At 43.9% G+C, this 19,020-nt stretch overlaps 1 protein-coding gene across 4 annotated transcripts in view; it reads left to right on the top strand.

Annotated features, from left to right (window-relative positions):
- LOC144728005 (uncharacterized) overlaps positions 1-19,020 on the top strand; it is an 87,316-nt gene that overhangs the window by 26,884 nt on the left and 41,412 nt on the right. The window contains exons 1-3 of one of the 4 annotated variants that reach the window (XM_078607196.1): positions 4,855-4,960; positions 12,869-12,936; positions 14,929-15,047. The exons of 1 other annotated variant lie outside the window; for it this stretch is intronic. In XM_078607196.1, the coding sequence (XP_078463322.1) occupies positions 12,878-12,936; positions 14,929-15,047 (178 nt within the window). In that variant the 5' untranslated portion in view covers positions 4,855-4,960; positions 12,869-12,877. Of the gene's footprint in view, positions 1-285; positions 2,593-4,854; positions 4,961-12,868; positions 12,937-14,928; positions 15,048-19,020 lie in introns of those variants that run through there. 2 more of the 4 variants (XM_078607197.1, XR_013587466.1) reach the window with 2 other exon arrangements.

Here is a 19,020-nt window from a genome sequence, read left to right as displayed (position 1 = left end):
GGGTTGATTTTGGGTCTCAGTCTAGACCTGGGCTCACCCATGGGGCTGCCCTCAAGCTTGGCCATGGAATTAATCTTCTTGAGCCTTGGGCTGACGGATAAGGGACTTAAGCTTGAAGTCCACTGGTCTCCCACGCTCAGCCCTGGCGCGCAGTGCACGCTCTACCTCGTGATGGCGTCCACTTCCTGGCGGTCTACCTCGTGGTGATGTCCACCTCATGCGCTGAGTGTCGCTGTGATTGAGCATGTGAGCATGTGCGCCCTGTGTCTCATGTCTCCTGTGCAGATGCGTGGCCTCTTCACCAAGGTGGAGGACGACCTCGGCAAGATGTAGGAGGAGAAGAGGGCGGCTGAAGCATGGTGGTGGGTGGGGCCGCATATAATCCAGATGCCCCATGTTTAACAATTCTGATTTTGCAGCAAGTTAAAATTGCTCTATTTATACTTGGATTTGAAGACCATTCCTATATCATGGGCTTTTTTCATGGTTTATGGACCTCCAGTGACCTTCATCTACACTTTAATCAATACTGTTATTTTTCATTGGAACAATGGAGCTCATATTCTTGCAACAAAATAATGTTACTTGCATCATATTGCACATTTTTCCTAATTGAAGTATTATAATGGGAGGTGTCGTTACATTGAGTTTTTTTTATGGGATAGTAAAATAAGAAGCTGTTATGCTTCATTTATTAGTGGAAATTGTTGCCATTAAGAGTACTCAGAGGTTAGTGGGCTCAATCGTGTGAATATCATACAAAGTGGCTCCCTGCTCAAGCGAGCAACAGGGTGGCTCTGAGGATCTCCTTGAGACCATGTAATAAATTCCACATTACCATGGTGGGGGCCAATCTCCATCTCATAGAGGTGACGACTCTATGGCCTCTTTCAGTTTACTGAAGTCTGTTAATGTGCGACCCACAAAAAAATTATAGGCTCTTAATAATGAAATTTCCTTTCCCCTGAAATAGGGAATCCATTGGAAGAATCGTAGATTTAAAGCACTATGGGCCTTTACAGCCAGCAAGGGTATTTCTAGCCTAAAGTTACAAATACAGCACAAGTGGTAAGGTAATGTGCTTAGTTTCAGGTGTGACAGGATTACATTAACAACCTATCCATTGCGTTGTTACAGGTTAAGTTGACATTTCTTTTTTACTAGTTGTGGGCTTTTTTATTACACGCTTTTATTTAACTCACTGTTGTTGTCGTATTCTCAAATCTTGTAACTCATTTTTACCCACTTCCCAATGTGGTATCGACTGCAAACTTGGTATACTTATGTCATACCGATGACAATACTATATTCTATCATTAAAAAAAAATCTTAAAACATTATTTTACACGCTTTTTATTAACTCACTCTGTCTGTTGTATCCTCAAATCTTGTAACTCAATTTTAACCCACTTCCCAATGTCGTATCGACTGCAAACTTGGTATACGTATGCCATATTGATGACAAAACCGTATTCTATCATTAAAATATATATTTTTAAACAATCTTTTTTATATGTTATGTTTCGGCTTGGGTCTAATTGTCCACGCTCAACTAATGTTGGCTGTAATTCACCACGGTCCCTTACGTTATGGCAAGCTTCAGGGCCACTTCCTGGAGTTGTGGAGTTCTGCCATTACTCGTACGGTACATTTCATTAAAGCGTGTTTTTAAAAACGTTTTTAAAAATATTATTTTTCTAATGTTACAAGGGATGAGAAATTACAAAAAATGTATTTCTAACTTTACATATGCACTTTCAATGTTTAACCCATTTTTATTTACTCTTGCAAATCGTGGGTTGTCACTAAATGCTACTGCTTTTCTTAAACAGTTAAAACATACTCCTTGGCAGAAGGATACTCAGCGCCAGCATGTTTGTCATTGGTCTTCATTATTGGTGGCTTTATTTTAAGCATGTGATATTAACCGAAATTAGGAAGCACTCACCCCAAGCAAATGTGCAGCCAAACAGACTTCAAGGAATCTAGATTTGAAGTTTTCGTGACTGCAGGGATCCATACTCTTTGGTTCTTTCTGTAAAGTCACGTAGGTATAAAATAAATTAAATCACGACGTTTCAGGCGCAACACAAGCGTCCGTCATCAGGTGCGACAACCACAGCAAGAAACAATTGCTGAAGTGGGCAAAAGGGCTGCTGTAACAAGAAGTAGGCCAAGTCCTCCTATTGGCATAGAGAGGCCTCCATGATGATTGGTCGGGAGGCACGGCTTGAAGGGATTGGAGGAGAGGTTCGAACTGAAAAAGGCGGGAAGCGGAGGTTGTTGAGGCGACGGTTGAGACCGTTAAGAGAAAAGGACGGAAATTGGATGGGAGAGAGACAGTGGGAGAAGTTTCGAGAGGAGCGGCTCAAGAGGGATAAAAGGGGATAGCACAAGGGGAGGTGACGTTTGGGAGAGGGTACGAGCTTCAACGAACAAGCAAGAAGACGGGCCTAGAGTTGGTGCTGTGTCACATGAAGGGCTCTGAGTACTGCGTGTGTTGGTGTCATTACACATGCATAAATAATGAATATGCCTTATACTGTGAAAACGTGGGTATCAAAATAAAACATTACATGTACTGAAATAACACTCCAGGATTTGTGTGAATAGCTGTGTTGTGTGTTGAGTTGTTATACATTGGCTGTGTTGAAAATATGTATCACATGCTTTAGAACATTTGGGGAAATCGTACTTAGTCACTGAATAAGACTGTTGAACGATTGTTTACTTTACACAACCAAACCCAGTATGTTGCTCACAAGGTTTGTCCCATGCCTATTGGAGGCGAGGTTCTGCAAGCTCGGCGGGTCATGAATCCACATGGATCATGAATGTTCACATCACCGGTGCCCGCGCATCCACAATTCCTCCCTCCCAGAAATACGGAGGAAGACCCTGCTCCCATCTCGATCATTTTTGTCTTGCATTCTCTAGTTGCTCATTTTTATAATGAATTTAGAGATGTGCATTCTAGCCTTAGGAGCCTCGTTTATATTCATAACACGTGCAACCAGACTCACAGACGATAAAAGGAACATTTACAATTGTACACAAAATATACGTATTAATACACAGGCTACACAGAAACAAACACCCAGGCTATATACAAACACTAAAGACAGACAGGAACACCCACATAGATAAACATAAAAATTTATAATTTTTAATGGCAACCCCCTGAGCGAAACTAAGGTCATTGACAATACTTTTCCGAAACATTTGGAGATATCTGTTAAAGGGACACATCTGAAAAGCCAGAAGAGTGTGTTCCTAAGGTAGTTATTGATGGCGGACCGGATTCAATTTAAATGAACAGGTGGATGAGAGAAAACTGAACTTCATATTCAAAAGTAACATCAAAATTGCATCCTACCTGCAATGAAATGGTTCAGAAACAAGGGGATTAATGTCCAATGTTCTATAGATAAAACTGAAAATGTGCGAAGCATGGAGAGATGCATGCTTCGAATTATATTTAGATTGAAAGAGCACAGATTATAGAACATACGCATGTTAATGTTAATCCAAATCGTATGAATAGTAAGTTGGCACAGGAAGGGAATGACGGACGGCTGGTAAAGAAGAATAATGGAGTGACAGCCAGATAAACGAAGGTGTCTAAGAGGAAATTATCTTGATATTGATGGAGTGAGATTATAAAGTGTGCACGATGGGGGGGGGGGGGGGTCAAAAATCACGTGACGTCATTTATGGACGGCCCCTAGAAAACTTGACACTGAGCGTGACTTTCCCAGGCGATGAGAGTTGCGTTCCCCGCGCTTTGCAAGAGGATCGACCTCGCCGTGGTGCTGGCTGCAAGAGAAGGCTGTGTTTTGTGGTTGCTTTCGTTAATACAGTAACGAAATGGGACTTTTTTTTGGCAGTATCATAAGAGCCACTTTTATTTAGTTTACACCGTAGGGAACCCCACTACAGACTTCGCCAATAAGGGACCCTAGGCTTCTTGACTGTCTTCCAGCTCAAATCTTCCTCCGAACGTCCCCACTCCTCGTGCTCTCCCCTTATATACCTCTCAGCCCCCCCCCCCTCTCTGGAATGTTCCCCCGTCACTCCATTCCCCTCAGCCAATCCCCGTCCTTTCCCTCTAACGGATCCAAACCGTCGCCTCTGGGTTCCACCGCCGCCCTTGGTTTTCCCGCCTTTTTCTCCCTCAAAACTTTCCCGCCAATCACCTCAACAGCCCCGCCTCGAGACCAATCCCTGTGGAGAGGCCTCTTTCCTTCAATCGGAGACGTTGGTTTATTTTAGAATATAATAGGTTTTTTACCCTTCAGTTTTGTTGACAGAAAAAGGGTAAAAAACTATTTTTATATTTTGCTACTGGCAAAGGAGGCCTCATGATTTTATTTTAGAATAGCCGTGAGGCTGCACATTGCCTTGGGGTTATTACACAAATAAAATGCTACAGATGCGATTGTGGTCGTCTTATTTAGATTACAGTGCGTAATCATGTCCAGCCATAGGGGCGGTATTGCCATTTTTTACAGGGATTTTTGTGTTAAACACGACTCGTGTGCGTTGCTGTTTGACGATGAATCCCCTTGGGGGGGGGGGGCATCAGAGCCAGGGCGTGGCGGCAATGGCCCTTGGGGGCGGGTCATCATAGCCAGGGCATGGCGACAATGCCCCTTGGGGGCGGGGCATCAGAGCCGGGGGCGTGACGGCAATGGCCCTTGGGGGCGGGGCATCATAGCCAGGGCGTGTCGGTAGAGCCCCTTGGGGGCAGGGCATCAGAGCCGGGGCGTGGCGGCAATGCCTCTTAGGGGCGGGGTATCAGAGCGGGGGCGTGGTGGCAATGCCCTTGGGGGCGGGGCATCAGAGCGGGGGCGTGACGTCAGTGTCCAGGTAGCAGCAGTAGCTTGCTCACTTCACAAACCTCAGAGAGAGAGAGAGACTTGGGGGGCCAGGAGGAGACTCAACTCAGGAGCAGACCCAGGTGAGCGGCTGAGACCCCCCCCCCTCCCTCTTGGTGTGGATGTCTGGGAACACAGTGCTGTCTGCTGTGTTGTAGCGATGTTGTACCAGCACTATGTGAATCCACTGCTGGATGAGGGCCGCCTCACGCCGTGTCCTTGATGGGGGTTGTAGATCAATAGGGCTGTGCGTGTTAGGGTGAGATTGAGTGTGTAAAGCTGGTGGGTGGAGGAACTGTAGCGTAGCTCTGTTGCCCTGCACGGAGTTGTGATGCTCGGGAAGATGACCGAAGGGGTCTGACGTTTCAAGCCGTTTAAATAGTCGACATGAACAATATTCTTAGGTTTTTTCGGTAAAGTCACGTAGGTAAAAAATTAATGATGTAAAATAAAAAATCACGACGTATCAAGTGATACAGCTATCGTGCTGTGACGGTTCCACCTGAAGACGGAAGCTTGTGTTGCCTCCGAAACGTCGTGATTTTTTTTATTTTACTTTCATTAATTTTAAATTTTTACCTATGTGACTTTACCGAAAAAAACCTAAGAATATGAATCCTTGCAGTCACGAAAGCTTCAAAACAATCAATGTATCTTCGGTAATACAGTGCTTTTATCGGTTGAAAATCATCTTTTGCATAAAAAATTTTTACCAATGGCAACAAAACCCCCCAAATACTGTACTTTACAAAACAAATCAATAGACCATGAAGTGTGGTCTCACGAGGGGGAGGGGAATTACAAAATCCCCGACCCAGCGAAGGGGATTTCCGAGCGTCCGAGAGCGTGCAGGTAGCAGCAGCACGTGACAGCATCACGTGACAGTAGCAGCAGCACGTGACAGCATCGCGTGACGCGGTGATGATGGTGGTGGTGGCACGGGTGGGAGGGCCGTGGTTGATTTAACACGGAAAAAACTAAAAAAAACAAGCTTTTATAATGCACACACTTTTATTTGCACTCAAGAGTATAAAATATATTATTTTCACCCCAGAATTAATCACATTTGATGTGCTCAATAAATTGGGTGGCTTTGCATAAAGAGCATTAAGGAAGTGCGCAGTGGCTACCTGGGCACTGCCGCCACGCGCCGGCTCTGAAGCCTGCTCCAAAGTGGGTTCATCATCAAACATCCACGCACACGAGACGTGTTTCACACAAAGATTCGTGTCAAAAGTGGCAATACTGCCCTTATACTGCAAATGACTCGGCACTGTAATTTAAATAAGACTAACCCAATCCCATATTTAGCGTTTTACTTTTTAAAAAATTAACATATTCTTTGGTTCTTTCGGTAAAGCCACGTAGATAGAAAAAATATATATAAATAAAGTGAAAAAAATACGACGTTTCGATCGCAACACAAGCGGTCGTCACCAGGTGAAAAAAAAATGTCAACACTACAGAATCGATCAAAATAGGCATACAACATCCTCTGACCAACACATACGCACATAATCGTAGCCATCCGAAGCTGAGATCTAGGAAAACAATGTAGTACAGTCTTCAGAGAGGGAGAAGTACAGTAGATGATAGAAATAAGATGAAGGAAATGGATACAAATTGTGGCAGAATTAAATCACGTAATAGGGAAATAGATCCGGAGTTGATTAACTTAGTTTTTACTTGAAAATATTAAACAGTAGCCAGCAGTGGATAGATTAAGGGCTGTTATATTACATTAACTTTTTGGGGTGGAGTGGTAGTACAGTGGTTAATTTGCTACACTCTGAACCCGGGCATCTGAGTTTCATTCCCAGCCACCATTTTATTTATTGAGTGTTTGAGGCAACTGGCCAAAATTGCGCAAAACATAACCCACTTTTTACCCAGACTACTGCGAGAGTGTTACTAATCTAACATTTAAACTAATGTTTTTTTTAGAAATCAGAGTTAAGAGACAAACAACAAAAACTCAGACTTCTAAGATCAGTGGCGAGTGTTATCTTAACTCGTCCTGGGCCTCCCCTCTTCACTAGTTAATAGTTTAGTTTAACCTGCACGGATCAAACAAGTCCAGAGTATAAATGTATTGAACCAGTGCTGCTGGGATTACGCATTGCCAGGAGGCCTTGTGGTTGACAGGGAATGTGAAGGATGCTTTTATGTTAAATCTAGAGCAGGGTTGGGGCAACCAAAATAACAGGAGACATTTTTCAAATTCGCTAAGAAACTCAATATTTCAAGAGCCTCAATGCATGTGGTGGATACGAGACGGAGGTCCTTAATAACGTCACGAAGCAGTCCTAAAAGAGCCGCAGTTTGTCGACCCCTGATCTTGAGGGACAGCTATTGATGTAGGATAGTCTTATTTATTTTTGTTACGTATAGTCTCCACAACGACGCTAATGCTTTAGTGTGGTGAAGTATGGCCATTTAGAAGTAGATTGACAGCTTATATATGCATGTACACATATAAAATGCATCGGTTTTAACATGGATCAACAGCCCTTTAATGAGAGAAAATAAAGTTTTCACGTCATGTAAAACAACTTGACACGTTTTAACTCCATAACGTTTTAAATAGAAATCCACCTCACGGAGGAAGTTGAATTTTCAGAAACGATTACAGGTAACGTTCTATCGTTTACTCCACACTTATTGAACTTGCCGTGTTGTCTGTTTATATTCTTTGGAATCTTTGACGCTTAATATCTTCTGGTCTATGAAGCCTAACGAGCTTAAAACTTCTACACAGACTCGCCTACTCGCGTGACTTTTCAAAATTAAACTTTAAAAAAACGGTCTAGTTCCCACCCATCGTGGCCCTATTCGTGTTTTTTAACTAAGTTTTACTATACTCTTTGGTTCTTCCGGTAAAGTCACGTGGTTAAAACAAAATAAAACAAATCACGACGTTTCGATTGCAACACAAGCCATCTTCGTCAGGCGAGACAACCACAGCAAGAAAATTGCTGAGGTAGGGGTTGTCTCATCTGATGAAGATTGCTTGTGTTGCGATCGAAACGTCATGATTTGTTTTATTTTATTTCTACCTACGTGACTTTACCAAAAGAACCAAAGAGTATGGATTTCTGCAGTCACGAAAGCTTCAAATCAAGATAACATTTTACTAATTCATAATCGTACATTCCACCACCCTTCCACCCTCCTTTTTTTAAATCACGAATGATCACGCCCACCCTACGACGGCAAACACATGGTCCAATCACAGCGGCTGTTGCTGGCCAGCTTATGACCAATGAACGGAGCGTTTATATCGCCGCGCGTTATGGCGCCGATGCGGCCATTGTGCTGCCCCCTTCTTCCTTAGCGCGAGAGCAACCAGTCCACAAACACATTTATGTAAAAACAAGATTTTCAATGTGATATGAGGCACTCGAGATGAGCCCGATCTCGTGACATCACATACACTGAGTAGGCTTGAGCCTGGATAGTGAGTGCTTGGGGTGGGTGATCACCCCCTGGCATAACAGCAGGTATAGTCAGCGTTGCGAGCAGCAGAGGGCAGTGCAAAGATCCAACAATCCATAACGCAGGTTTTTTTTGGGTTAGATCGCGTACATATATAAATGTGTCATTAAATCCACCACCACCCGACACAGCCAATTCGTAAGGTTTGTCAATATGTAAATGTTTTGGCTTGGCTCTCCAACACACCGTGTGCTGTACTAGTAACGAATTAGCATGTTCTGTTTACGTGAAAAGCCTTACTAATTGGCTTTGTCGGGTGGTGGCGGGTTTAACACATTTATATATTTATGTGATATAACCCAAAAAACCTGTATTATGGATGATATTGGTCGTGAAAGCCTACTTGTTAAACATATCCAACAACGTTCTGCACTTCCTCCATGGACCATCGAGCCGCAATATGCTGTAATTTTGGGTAAAATTAAGAAATTATAGCTTCGGAGCAGAGCCATCAATAGGTTTTTAGAAGCCCGGGGTAAATGGCAGATGAGGCTCCCTCCATCGCAGCCACGGGTCCCCTCAGCCATTTGTGAGGTCCCCTCTAATCTGAGACACGGAACCTGCACCCCTTCCGACACAAAACCCTGAATAAGGAAATGTAATACAACTTGAAAAGTGCAGTTAGACGCTTGGGGTAAGCACTGGCTTAGTTTTACACAGAGAGACACAAACGTGGACATTGATGGCGAGTGAATTCTAATTTTCTCTGAACCAAAAGCTATGGATCAGATGCTATAAATATGCTATAAATATCCAAATGGTGGGCCACTTTGTTGAGTTATCATTTGTGGACAGGTCGCTTCTAACAAATAAGTTAATATCTCAATGGGCTTTGCCTGGTTGGATGGGGATGGTTTAGTTTTTTTTGTATGCGTTTGGGTGATTTGATTACCTTTATTATACTTTTCACCACTATCATGTTTTTGTACTGTTTGTTGTAACGTTCTTAACCGCCCCTACTGGACATCTGTGAAAAGCAGCTTTATAGTTCATCGGATTCCTGCAGTGCAAAAAAATATTTTGATTCTAAATATTCTGATATAAATCTGAGAGGTGTAGTGCTGTGGTGGCGAGTGCAGTAGCGAGTCTCGCCCAGTGGGTATCGCTGCTGTTGAAGACTGAGTTCAGGGCATTTCCGAACTCGGCAAACCACGGAGAGACCTCGGAAGGAGACGGCGCTGTGTCGGCTGCGGCTGAGTTCGTGTGAGTCGTTGCGAACAAGTGAGCACAATAATGAGGCAAGGTTATATTCTATCACAATAGTAGTAAATGATGTTCTTTGTTAATACACTGCTGGATGAAGGGCTCCCCATGCAGTGGGTGTTTTGACCATACTTGACCACGCTGCTTCAGTGGGAAGTGTATCGTGCAATAGACTGTGATGCCTCTTGGTCTACATGCTGGTGTCGTGGTGAAGACGACATGGCTCCACCGTTTGGTCATTAACAACGTGCTGCACGTGATAGAATTACTCTTATTATGTTAGGGGGCACGAGTTCTCTGTAAACAAAAACATTGTTTGTAAGCGAAGGGGGCACCTGGCCTGTTTCAGGTATAAGGTCCACCTCCCAGACAGGGATTTTCCCCTCTAAGAAAATGTTTTTGAACAAAAAAGATCACTTTTGTCTGTTACTGCCAATGTTATTAAGGGATTTTAGTTCAACCGAGACGTGTTTGTACATGTTATACATGTTTAGGGTAGCATTCTTCATTGCAAGGACCGCGGGCCACTGGCGGCCCCGAGTGGCCTTGATTGCGGCCCCTGACGTGCAGGTGCCGACAATACACAAATGTGAAAACACCCCATCATGCTGTCAAACCCCCAATAGTTTTAAATGAGTGGCGGCCCTCACACTGATGTCTTATCGGTGAAAGTGGCCCCCCTCTGAAAATGTGTCAAGATCACTGGGGCAGAGTGTTTAATTTGTAACTTGTTTTAATTGTTGTAGTGGAGGGTGGAGTAGTGCAGTGGTTCACTTACTTGGCCATGAATATGGCAACCCGAGTACGATTCATAGTCACGGCTAACATCAGTGGCGAGTTATATTTGAACCATGATCTGAACCCCCCTCTGAGGCGTGGGGCAAACTGCCCACCCACCTCCTTTAGGGAATGTCCAAAAGCAGAGGTTGAAGTTGTTTGTGGTGATGAAGAATGTAAACCACTTTTTTGTCATGCGACCCGATCGCACTGTGCCCTCTCCGTTCCTGCACACTACTGCCTCACTCTGCTCCTGTGGTTTGGGCAACATAAGTGAGATTTGTCAAGAGGTAATGGTGCTCACGCCGTAGAGGTGGCACTGCGTTTGAAGAAGTACCCAACTCTAAAATACATTTCAAACAACACAAAAATTACTCCGCTTTTGTACATTCTGCAATAACAATCAGCATTTCCTGCAGAAGTGCATTGTGGTCCTCTTGTGTTAGGTCGCCATGAGTTTCTGTTATGGGGGTTTCTTGTCATCGTTAACGAACAGTACGATAGCTAAATATATAAATGAGTGCTACCTGGTATGACGTGGATCCGAAGCATGGACATTCACGAAAAAAATCGTATAAGTGCGCACATATACATGGGGAGGTGCTTCCACAGAGATACAGCAAGAGGAATGCATGGATTGGGGAATGAAGGCCGCTTCGATACATCATTTATATAATTTACAGTCCTTTGTCAGGCCACAGCTGAAAAAAGGGCTGCCCATGCTTTGTGGGTCATGGGGGTTACTTCTCCATTCTTCTCCATTCTGCTGGTCAGTGTGGGATGGTGAAGGCCTGGCCTTCCAGCGAGCGACACTGAACTTGGCTCCATGCCTCAGAGTGAAGGTCATTTGTGTCCGTGAAATATTGTGTGCTTTATAAATTGCATTATACTGGTAGGAACGAAGTGAACCAGCCTACAATAGATTATATCGTCCGTCCGTCCGTCCGTCCGTGTAGCAACATCGCCCCCTACTGCAAACACTTGGCAGGACCCTACAAAAACCTTTAGACTCAGTGACGCTTTCCTGGCTAAACAAGTGTAATATTCCCTTATAATTCCCTGAGATAGCTTTTAATTAAAACATTTACATTAAAAAATTAACTCACAGCGGCCTAAAGCCTACAGCTAGGCCTAAAGCCTAGAACTAGGCCTCAAACTCTCCCTTCGTATCGTACCCCCGTGTGTGTGAAAGGGAGTTAATGTTTAACAATGTTACATTCCTTGATGTTTTTTTTTCATAAAAACATTTACATTTAAAGCTTTTACATTAATAATTAAAACATTCTAATTAAAAATTAACTCACAGCGGCCTAAAGCCTACAGCTAAGCCTAAAGCCTAGAACTAGGCCTCAAACTCTCCCTTCGTATCGTACCCCCGCGTGTGTGAAAGGGAGTAAATGTTTAACAATGTTACATTCCCTGATGTTTTTTTTAAATAGAAACATTTACATTTAAAGCTTTTACATAAATAATTAAAACCTTTAAATTAAAAATTAACTCACAGCGGCCTAAAGCCTACAGCTAGGCCTAAAGCCTAGAACTAGGCCTCAAATTCTCCCTTCGTATCGTCCGATTAGGTGTAGCAACATCGCCCCCTACTGCAAACACTTGGCAGGACCCTACAAAAACCTTTAGACTCAGTGGGGCTTTCCTGGCTAAACAAGTGTAATAATACATTATGTTTATATTCTTTGGTTATTCGTTCCTACCAGCCCACCCCGCAGGGTCCTGTTATGATTGGATGTGGTAGTATAGAAGAACAGGACAACAATGCATTTTTCTGTATTGCGCTGCCCACCATTTTGCTGTGGATCTTACAACACCTGTTATGCATGGGTTTTCACCTGTCCAAGCACATGCAGGAACAAAGCCCATATGAACATTGACTTTGTCAGGAAATTATGATCAAGCTCAAAATAAACATCTCTTAGGATTCAAGCATCAGGGCTACCGATGAAGTTTGAAATGTTCACTTTTTGAAGCATCATTGGGGATTTCATGTAAACGTTAGGTCTACATTCAAGTTCATGTCCACCCCATCTTTTTTTTATATACAGTAATCTCAATACGTATTAGACTCACCAAGTTTTTAACCACTCACCAGTGTTTCTCAACCTCTGATCCTCGCACATCCCGACAATATACGTTTATGTTTATACCAATCATCAGATGTGTGCTGTGTGCAACCACTGAATATACTTTTGAACACAGATGATTGGTAAAAATTGAGACAGCATTTTACAGGACGCTGTATAAGACAAAAACATATGCTGGGTTTAAACTTGCAATGCAAATATATAATTTACCTCCTGTTCTCTGAATAATAATGATAATCTTGCTGGATGCACTGTATTTGGTCATTCTATCATGGTGTGGCATGTTGGGATAACCAAGTTTAAAGCAACAGTTGGCTACAGCGCAGCCTCTTGAGTTTAAATGAGCAGATTAAATGTCTCCAATGCTGACCCATGAAATGAATGCATGAAGTAATGGAATTATGTTTTTGCTCTGTTCAGATCTGAGCCATGGAGGGAAAGAAAGCTGGCGTCAGGGATTCACTGGCCAGACTGAAGAAGTTACCCAGGTGAGATATGAGCTTTGCTGCTGTCATCTGTGTTTTATCACCCAAATAAATGTCTCATGAACTGTTATAACAAGACCTTTGTGTACATTTTTTGTAGATTTCCCTGTGCTGTAAGCGCCATGTACGCATGGCACCATCGGGCAAACGCCTCGCTTAATTTACGTCAGCTATGGTAAAGTTTAAGACTAAGACATGAAAGAATAGAGAGATCTAACATAAATAATTCAGCTATGTGTTTTAATCGCTGTTAGCTGCATGCACAGGGCCAAGGTGTGCCCTCACTGGGGCTGCAATGAGAGCTGGATGGTAATTGCCAGAGGTGTGGACTCGAGTCATGTGACTTGGACTCGAGTCAGACTCGAGTCATGAATTTGATGACTTGCGACTCGACTTGGACTTGCATAACAATGACTTTGTCCCACCTATGAGATGTGGACTCGAGTCATGTGACTTGGACTCGAGTCAGACTCGAGTCATGAATTTGATGACTTGCGACTCGACTTGGACTTGCATAACAATGACTTTGTCCCACCTCTGGTAATTGCAGCTATCGTATCTGTTCCCAACAATATCCGAATTGGTAAAACACCACCGGATATCATGATCCCATAAAATTCAACTCCTTATCTACAGTGATATCATGGGGAGGGCTACTGGCATATCATCATCAATCCATTATTAAACTAAACAATCTAGATTGGTAGTCTCCTTCGACTACTTCTGCCTATGCTCTTTACAACCGATAAATAGAACAATTTAACGCTCAGCTGCTAACATCTGAAACCAGTACCAGGTAACGCCTCTTTAACACAGATACACACTCATAATCGGAGGAACTCCCCCCACATAATAGGAATTGTCTCTGATTTGGGCTGCAGATACTTGGAGTGCACTAAGAGGAGTTCTCCAGCAACAATAAAATACTCGATTGTAACAGCCACAGCAGTGTATTCCCTTGCGTGGTGACCTTGGATTCATGACTCATTGGCATTGCTTCTTTTGCACGATATTGCTCAGTGCGCTGTGTCGCTTACACACTGATGACCAGACAGCACTGTTTACAGTGATAGCTGCTCACAGATTTTCAGAAGAGGCATAAGCCTTGTAACGGCTGGCAACCCTTGCTATAGGCAAGGCCTAGCTCTTGTGTATATTAGGCAGTACATTACAAAGGGATGGAGAGGTGGAACGGTGGTGCAGTGGTGAGCGCACTGCGCTATGAACCCTGCGACCCAGCCACGGCTAACATCAGTGGCAGATGATATCCAAACGAGTCGTGGGGCTTCCTCACACCACTGACCAGCGTGGAGAAGTATGGTCAAAGGTCTGTACATTGCTGTGTATTCCATTGTGTACATATTGCTATTCATTGCAATGGGCCATACATGTGAAATAGAGTCCACACAAGGCAATCTTCGGGTAAGGGCTTTGTTGAAAATCCCTCACACTCAAAGGAAGCTGTTTTCCTAAATCTCCGAGCACACGACACACCCCCTTTATATCCCCTCTCCCCGATCTTTCTGGAACTTTCCAGCAGGTTCCTCAAATCTTCTCCCTCCTTTCCACCAACCCTTTCCTTTCTCTTTCCTGCCAAATCTCTCTCCCCCAGTCCTCAACCTATTTCTTGCTTTCTCCTGCCCGGCTATATCCCAGGCTCAATTCATTAATAATTTACGTTTAGTGTGCGTAGATGACCATTACACCATCCCAACGTGTCCTTACATGGTCCTTACACATGTTGTTAGGTTATTCCATAATTGTAGGTCATGCTTTTGTGGAATATGCACAGTATCACAATTTGCACAATCACAAACGTGTACGAGCATCGCCAATGTCTCATGAACCGTGAATGAAGATCACAACAGGCACTGTTTGATCTTATGTATAGGATTATTGTTAAGTAATGAAACAAATGAGTAGGTGTGTATGGGAAAATTGTCTTGTTTGGGGTATAAATATGTGTGCGCATGTGTGTACATGTGTGTCCTGCAGATATGACAACACCGTGGTTCCCCTCCTGTCTCGTCTCGTGAATCTCTCTGGAAACATGAATTTGACCAATGAAGAGCGCATTGAGCTTTCTCAGGTTTTTTATGAGGAGGGCGGCGCAGGTGGGTGCCTGAGTGTGGGACAGCAACAGCAATCATACTGTCCCATTAGTTTTATAATACCAGTATTTCACTTAAAACGAGACTGCAACGGTGTTTAAAAAAATGTGGGCGTGATACCGACCTCAAAAGTGATCTTTAGAAGCAGCTGCAATAAAAACTCTCAAAGCCAGACTATTGTGGAGAAAGCCTTTCTGGTTTTGTGGGATGTTAAGCATACTGAAAACAATTAAAAGGATTGAATACACGTGGATAAATACTCCGAGGAGGAATTTCTCTCACATTGAACTACATTCATACCGGCGGTGGTACAGTGGTTAGGGCGTTGTGCTATAAACCCAGCGACACGGTTAACATCGGTGGTGAGTGATATCAGAACCGGTCCTCCACTGCCTCTCTTCACCAACCTGCAGTGACCAGGGTATTGAAGTATGGACGAGAAAACATTGACGAACATGGTGTGAAGAGGCCTGAAACAATTGGTTAAGAGTTTTCACATTTGTACAGTTTAATTACTGTACATTTAGATATATTGTCATTTACCACTTAAAATATAATTTTACACTGAAGAACAGTTTACGATTTCCATGAAACAGAGGTGGGAGGCTGTGCTTCCCCTGTGTTGAAAGAATGAAGAGTTATCTGATGGGCTGGAAGCATGAATTTTATGTATTTGTTAAATAAATAAAAAATCTTAGAGGAACAAATGAGGGAGAGACAGATCACTAAAAGAGCGTGTCATCCAAGAGAGCATTTTCTGATTCCATACAACAGATAAGTACCATTCAATACATTCAGAATTGCTAGTGCACAAAAGCATCCCGTCTCCTTCCACAAGCAGTTTAATAAACGTGGGAACAGAGTTCTGACGTGAGTACTGTACAGTACTGTACAGTATTCACATCTACTTATGTATTTTCCAATAGCCTTCCCGCTGAGTCGGAAGGCTGTTGAAAGCTTGGAGAGGTTTTACCTTAAGGCAATCAATACATGAAATTAAATACTAGCATACGACGTTTCGATTGCAACACAAGCAATCATCATCAGGTATAAATTAAATAGAAACACAAATCTAGTATACTTAGAAATGTAATGTAATACAACAGAGAGTCGGATAACATAACAGTCAACACCTTATCTGGTTGATTACGTTCTTCCTGAGAATGCTAAATTTCAGAGAGAGATTAAACACAGAACCAGAAACATAGACAGACATATAAGCAGACAGATATCACAGAGATACATAGAGAGAGCCAACATAGGCACAAAGAGAAACTATGCCTCTGTGTCGAGGCCTTAAATAGAGAAAGGGGGGGGGCGGGGGCGGGGAGAGAGGGAGGGGTTAGAGAAATTAGCATGTCCATGAGTGGAAACGGTGAGTGGCAAGGTGTAAAAAGCTTGAGAGAGGGGGGAAGGGGCGGAGAGAGAGGGGTTAGAGAAATTAGCATGTCAATGAGTAGCACGATGAGTGGTACGGTACGAAAGCTTGAAAAAATTAGGAGGCAGGGAGAGAGACACACTAAATTAACTAACCTAGCAAAAATTTCGAAATGTAATGCAATGCAACACAGAGGGTCGGTCAACACACAATTAACGCATAGCCTGGTTGATTACGTTCTTCCAAAGATTGCTAAATTAGAAGTTAAGTGTGAAATCTGAAAAAACACAGACACGAAGACCGATACACAAGCAGAGAGAGAAAACGAAAAAACCCAGAGAGAGAGAGAAAAAACTAACTTAAAACTTCCCCGTAGAAGTGGTTCAAACTTAATTTGGAGCTTTCATGACTGCAGGAATTATTCTTTGGTTCTTTCGGTAAAGTCACGTATAAAGATAAAATAATAAATTAAATACTAGCATACGACGTTTCGATTGCAACACAAGCAATCATCATCAGGTATAAATTAAATAGAAACACAAATCTAGTATACTTAGAAATGTAATGTAATACAACAGAGAGTCGGATAACATAACAGTCAACACCCTATCTGGTTGATTACGTTCTTCCTGAGAATGCTAAATTTTAGAGAGAGATTAAACACAGAACCAGAAACATAGACAGACATATAAGCAGACAGATATCACAGAGATACATAGAGAGAGCCAACATAGGCACAAAGAGAAACTATGCCTCTGTGTCGAGGCCTTAAATAGAGAAAGGGGGGGCGGGGGCAGGGAGAGAGGGAGGGGTTAGAGAAATTAGCATGTACACCTTGCCACTCACCGTTTACACTCATGGACATGCTAATTTCTCTAACCCCTCCCTCGTGACTTTACCGAAAAAACCTAAGAATATGCTAAAATACTGTTTATGCAAGACAATTCCTCCGACAAGCGTCACTTATCTGCGGCAGCTACAGGATCCATGAAAAAACGCCTGTTATCTGCAATCCAATCCTACCTATTAACTGCAAACTTTCCCTTCAATCTTTGCGAAGCAGCATTCTAGTTGTGACATTTTCACAGATTATCGTTGCGTTACAAATACACTAATATCTGTGGGTCAACCACATTTTTACACAGACACAGAAAAAGAGACAAACAGATCATGGTTATCGCACTGCACTACAAACCTGGTCACACGAGTTTAATTCTCGCTCACAGCCAACATTGGTGACGACTATCTTAACGGGTTCAGGACCTCCCCTGGGTCTACTCGGCCTCAAATGAGTACCTGTTAACATCAGCACTGGGGAGAGGAAGGCTGTCGGGCGTAGTACTGGCCACCCACGCCCTCGTGGGCCGTGCCAACCTTAATAGGTGCTCGTTAACAGCACTTATTTAAACAGTACATTAAAGCCAATACAAGGGATCTACGCATCTTTGCGTTCTATAAGCTTTTCTTTGCGTGTTAATGGCGCAGCTCGGCTGCTGCAGATGTAACCATCGCCACAGGGGGCGCCAGGGTGCACAGGAACCCAGCTTCACACGTCGCAGGCTTTCGCGACCAATATCCATAATAGAGGTTTTTGGGTTAGATCGCATAAATATACGTGTCGTCAAAACCCGCCACCACCCGACAGCCTATTAGTAAGGTTTTTCACATAAACAGAACAGAATTCGTTACTAGTGTAGAGGTGTTACGGAGGGGGTGTTATAGAGTTGTGTCGGATGGGAAACAAACACACTGGGCGTGGCTATGTCTGTACGCGAGGAGGTGCTTACAGCGACGTCCGCACCGTTCAGCCTGGGGGGCTGACACGGAGCTGGGATCCCCCGCGGCCCCACCCCTCAGTGGGGGAGTTGGCATATAAGGCGGTGAGCCGGAGGGCTCGGGGCAGTGTGTGTTCGGCTTTAACCAGTGAAGAAAGAAGATCTGCTAGATAGGCCCTGGGACTCCCCTGGATCGCTGTTCTTCTCAGGGCCGACCAGGCGAGCCAGTGGCGTGGCCCCGAGAGCCCAGAACCGATGCTCTTGTCAGAGCCGGTCTGGGGACTCAGGGTGCCGTAACCCCAGCTTTACCAGGGCTGGGTTAGCTAGCCTCCCCTAGCTCGGTAGTGGAGGACCTAGGCTAGCTGTGACCTATAGAGTTGATCTCCCAGTTAGACGGGTGAAGGGGCCGACACCCCTTCCAGTGTTGTACATCCCGGTCTGTTCTGCACTTGGTACTAATCAATAAGTGTGCCTCGAACTCCGACCTCCAAGTCTCTTTGAAGCTTACTACATCTGGCGTCAGAAGTGGTCTTCTAAGAAGATGGACACGAGACGAACGGCTTGTACCAGGGAACCAGGGGCGGAGGAAACCACGGCCGACTTTGAGCCCGAGATGGCTGAAGGCGACACCGAGCAGCCAGGGCTAACTCCACACACACCGCAACGTCAGGACGGATGGGGGCCGTCGGCTGACGGACTGCGGCAGGCTCATTCACGACTGGCTGAACTACTTTACGCAGCAGCCGCCACATTGGAAGAAATTACTCGACTGGGGGCTGGAGGAGCTGCACGGAGCGATGACAGCCGACATGCAGCGCCGGTT

This window comes from Lampetra planeri, chromosome 27, assembly GCF_965212315.1.
Source record: "Lampetra planeri chromosome 27, kcLamPlan1.2.h2, whole genome shotgun sequence".
NCBI lineage: Eukaryota > Metazoa > Chordata > Hyperoartia > Petromyzontiformes > Petromyzontidae > Lampetra > Lampetra planeri.
This window is presented reverse-complemented; position numbering and strand designations above follow the sequence as displayed.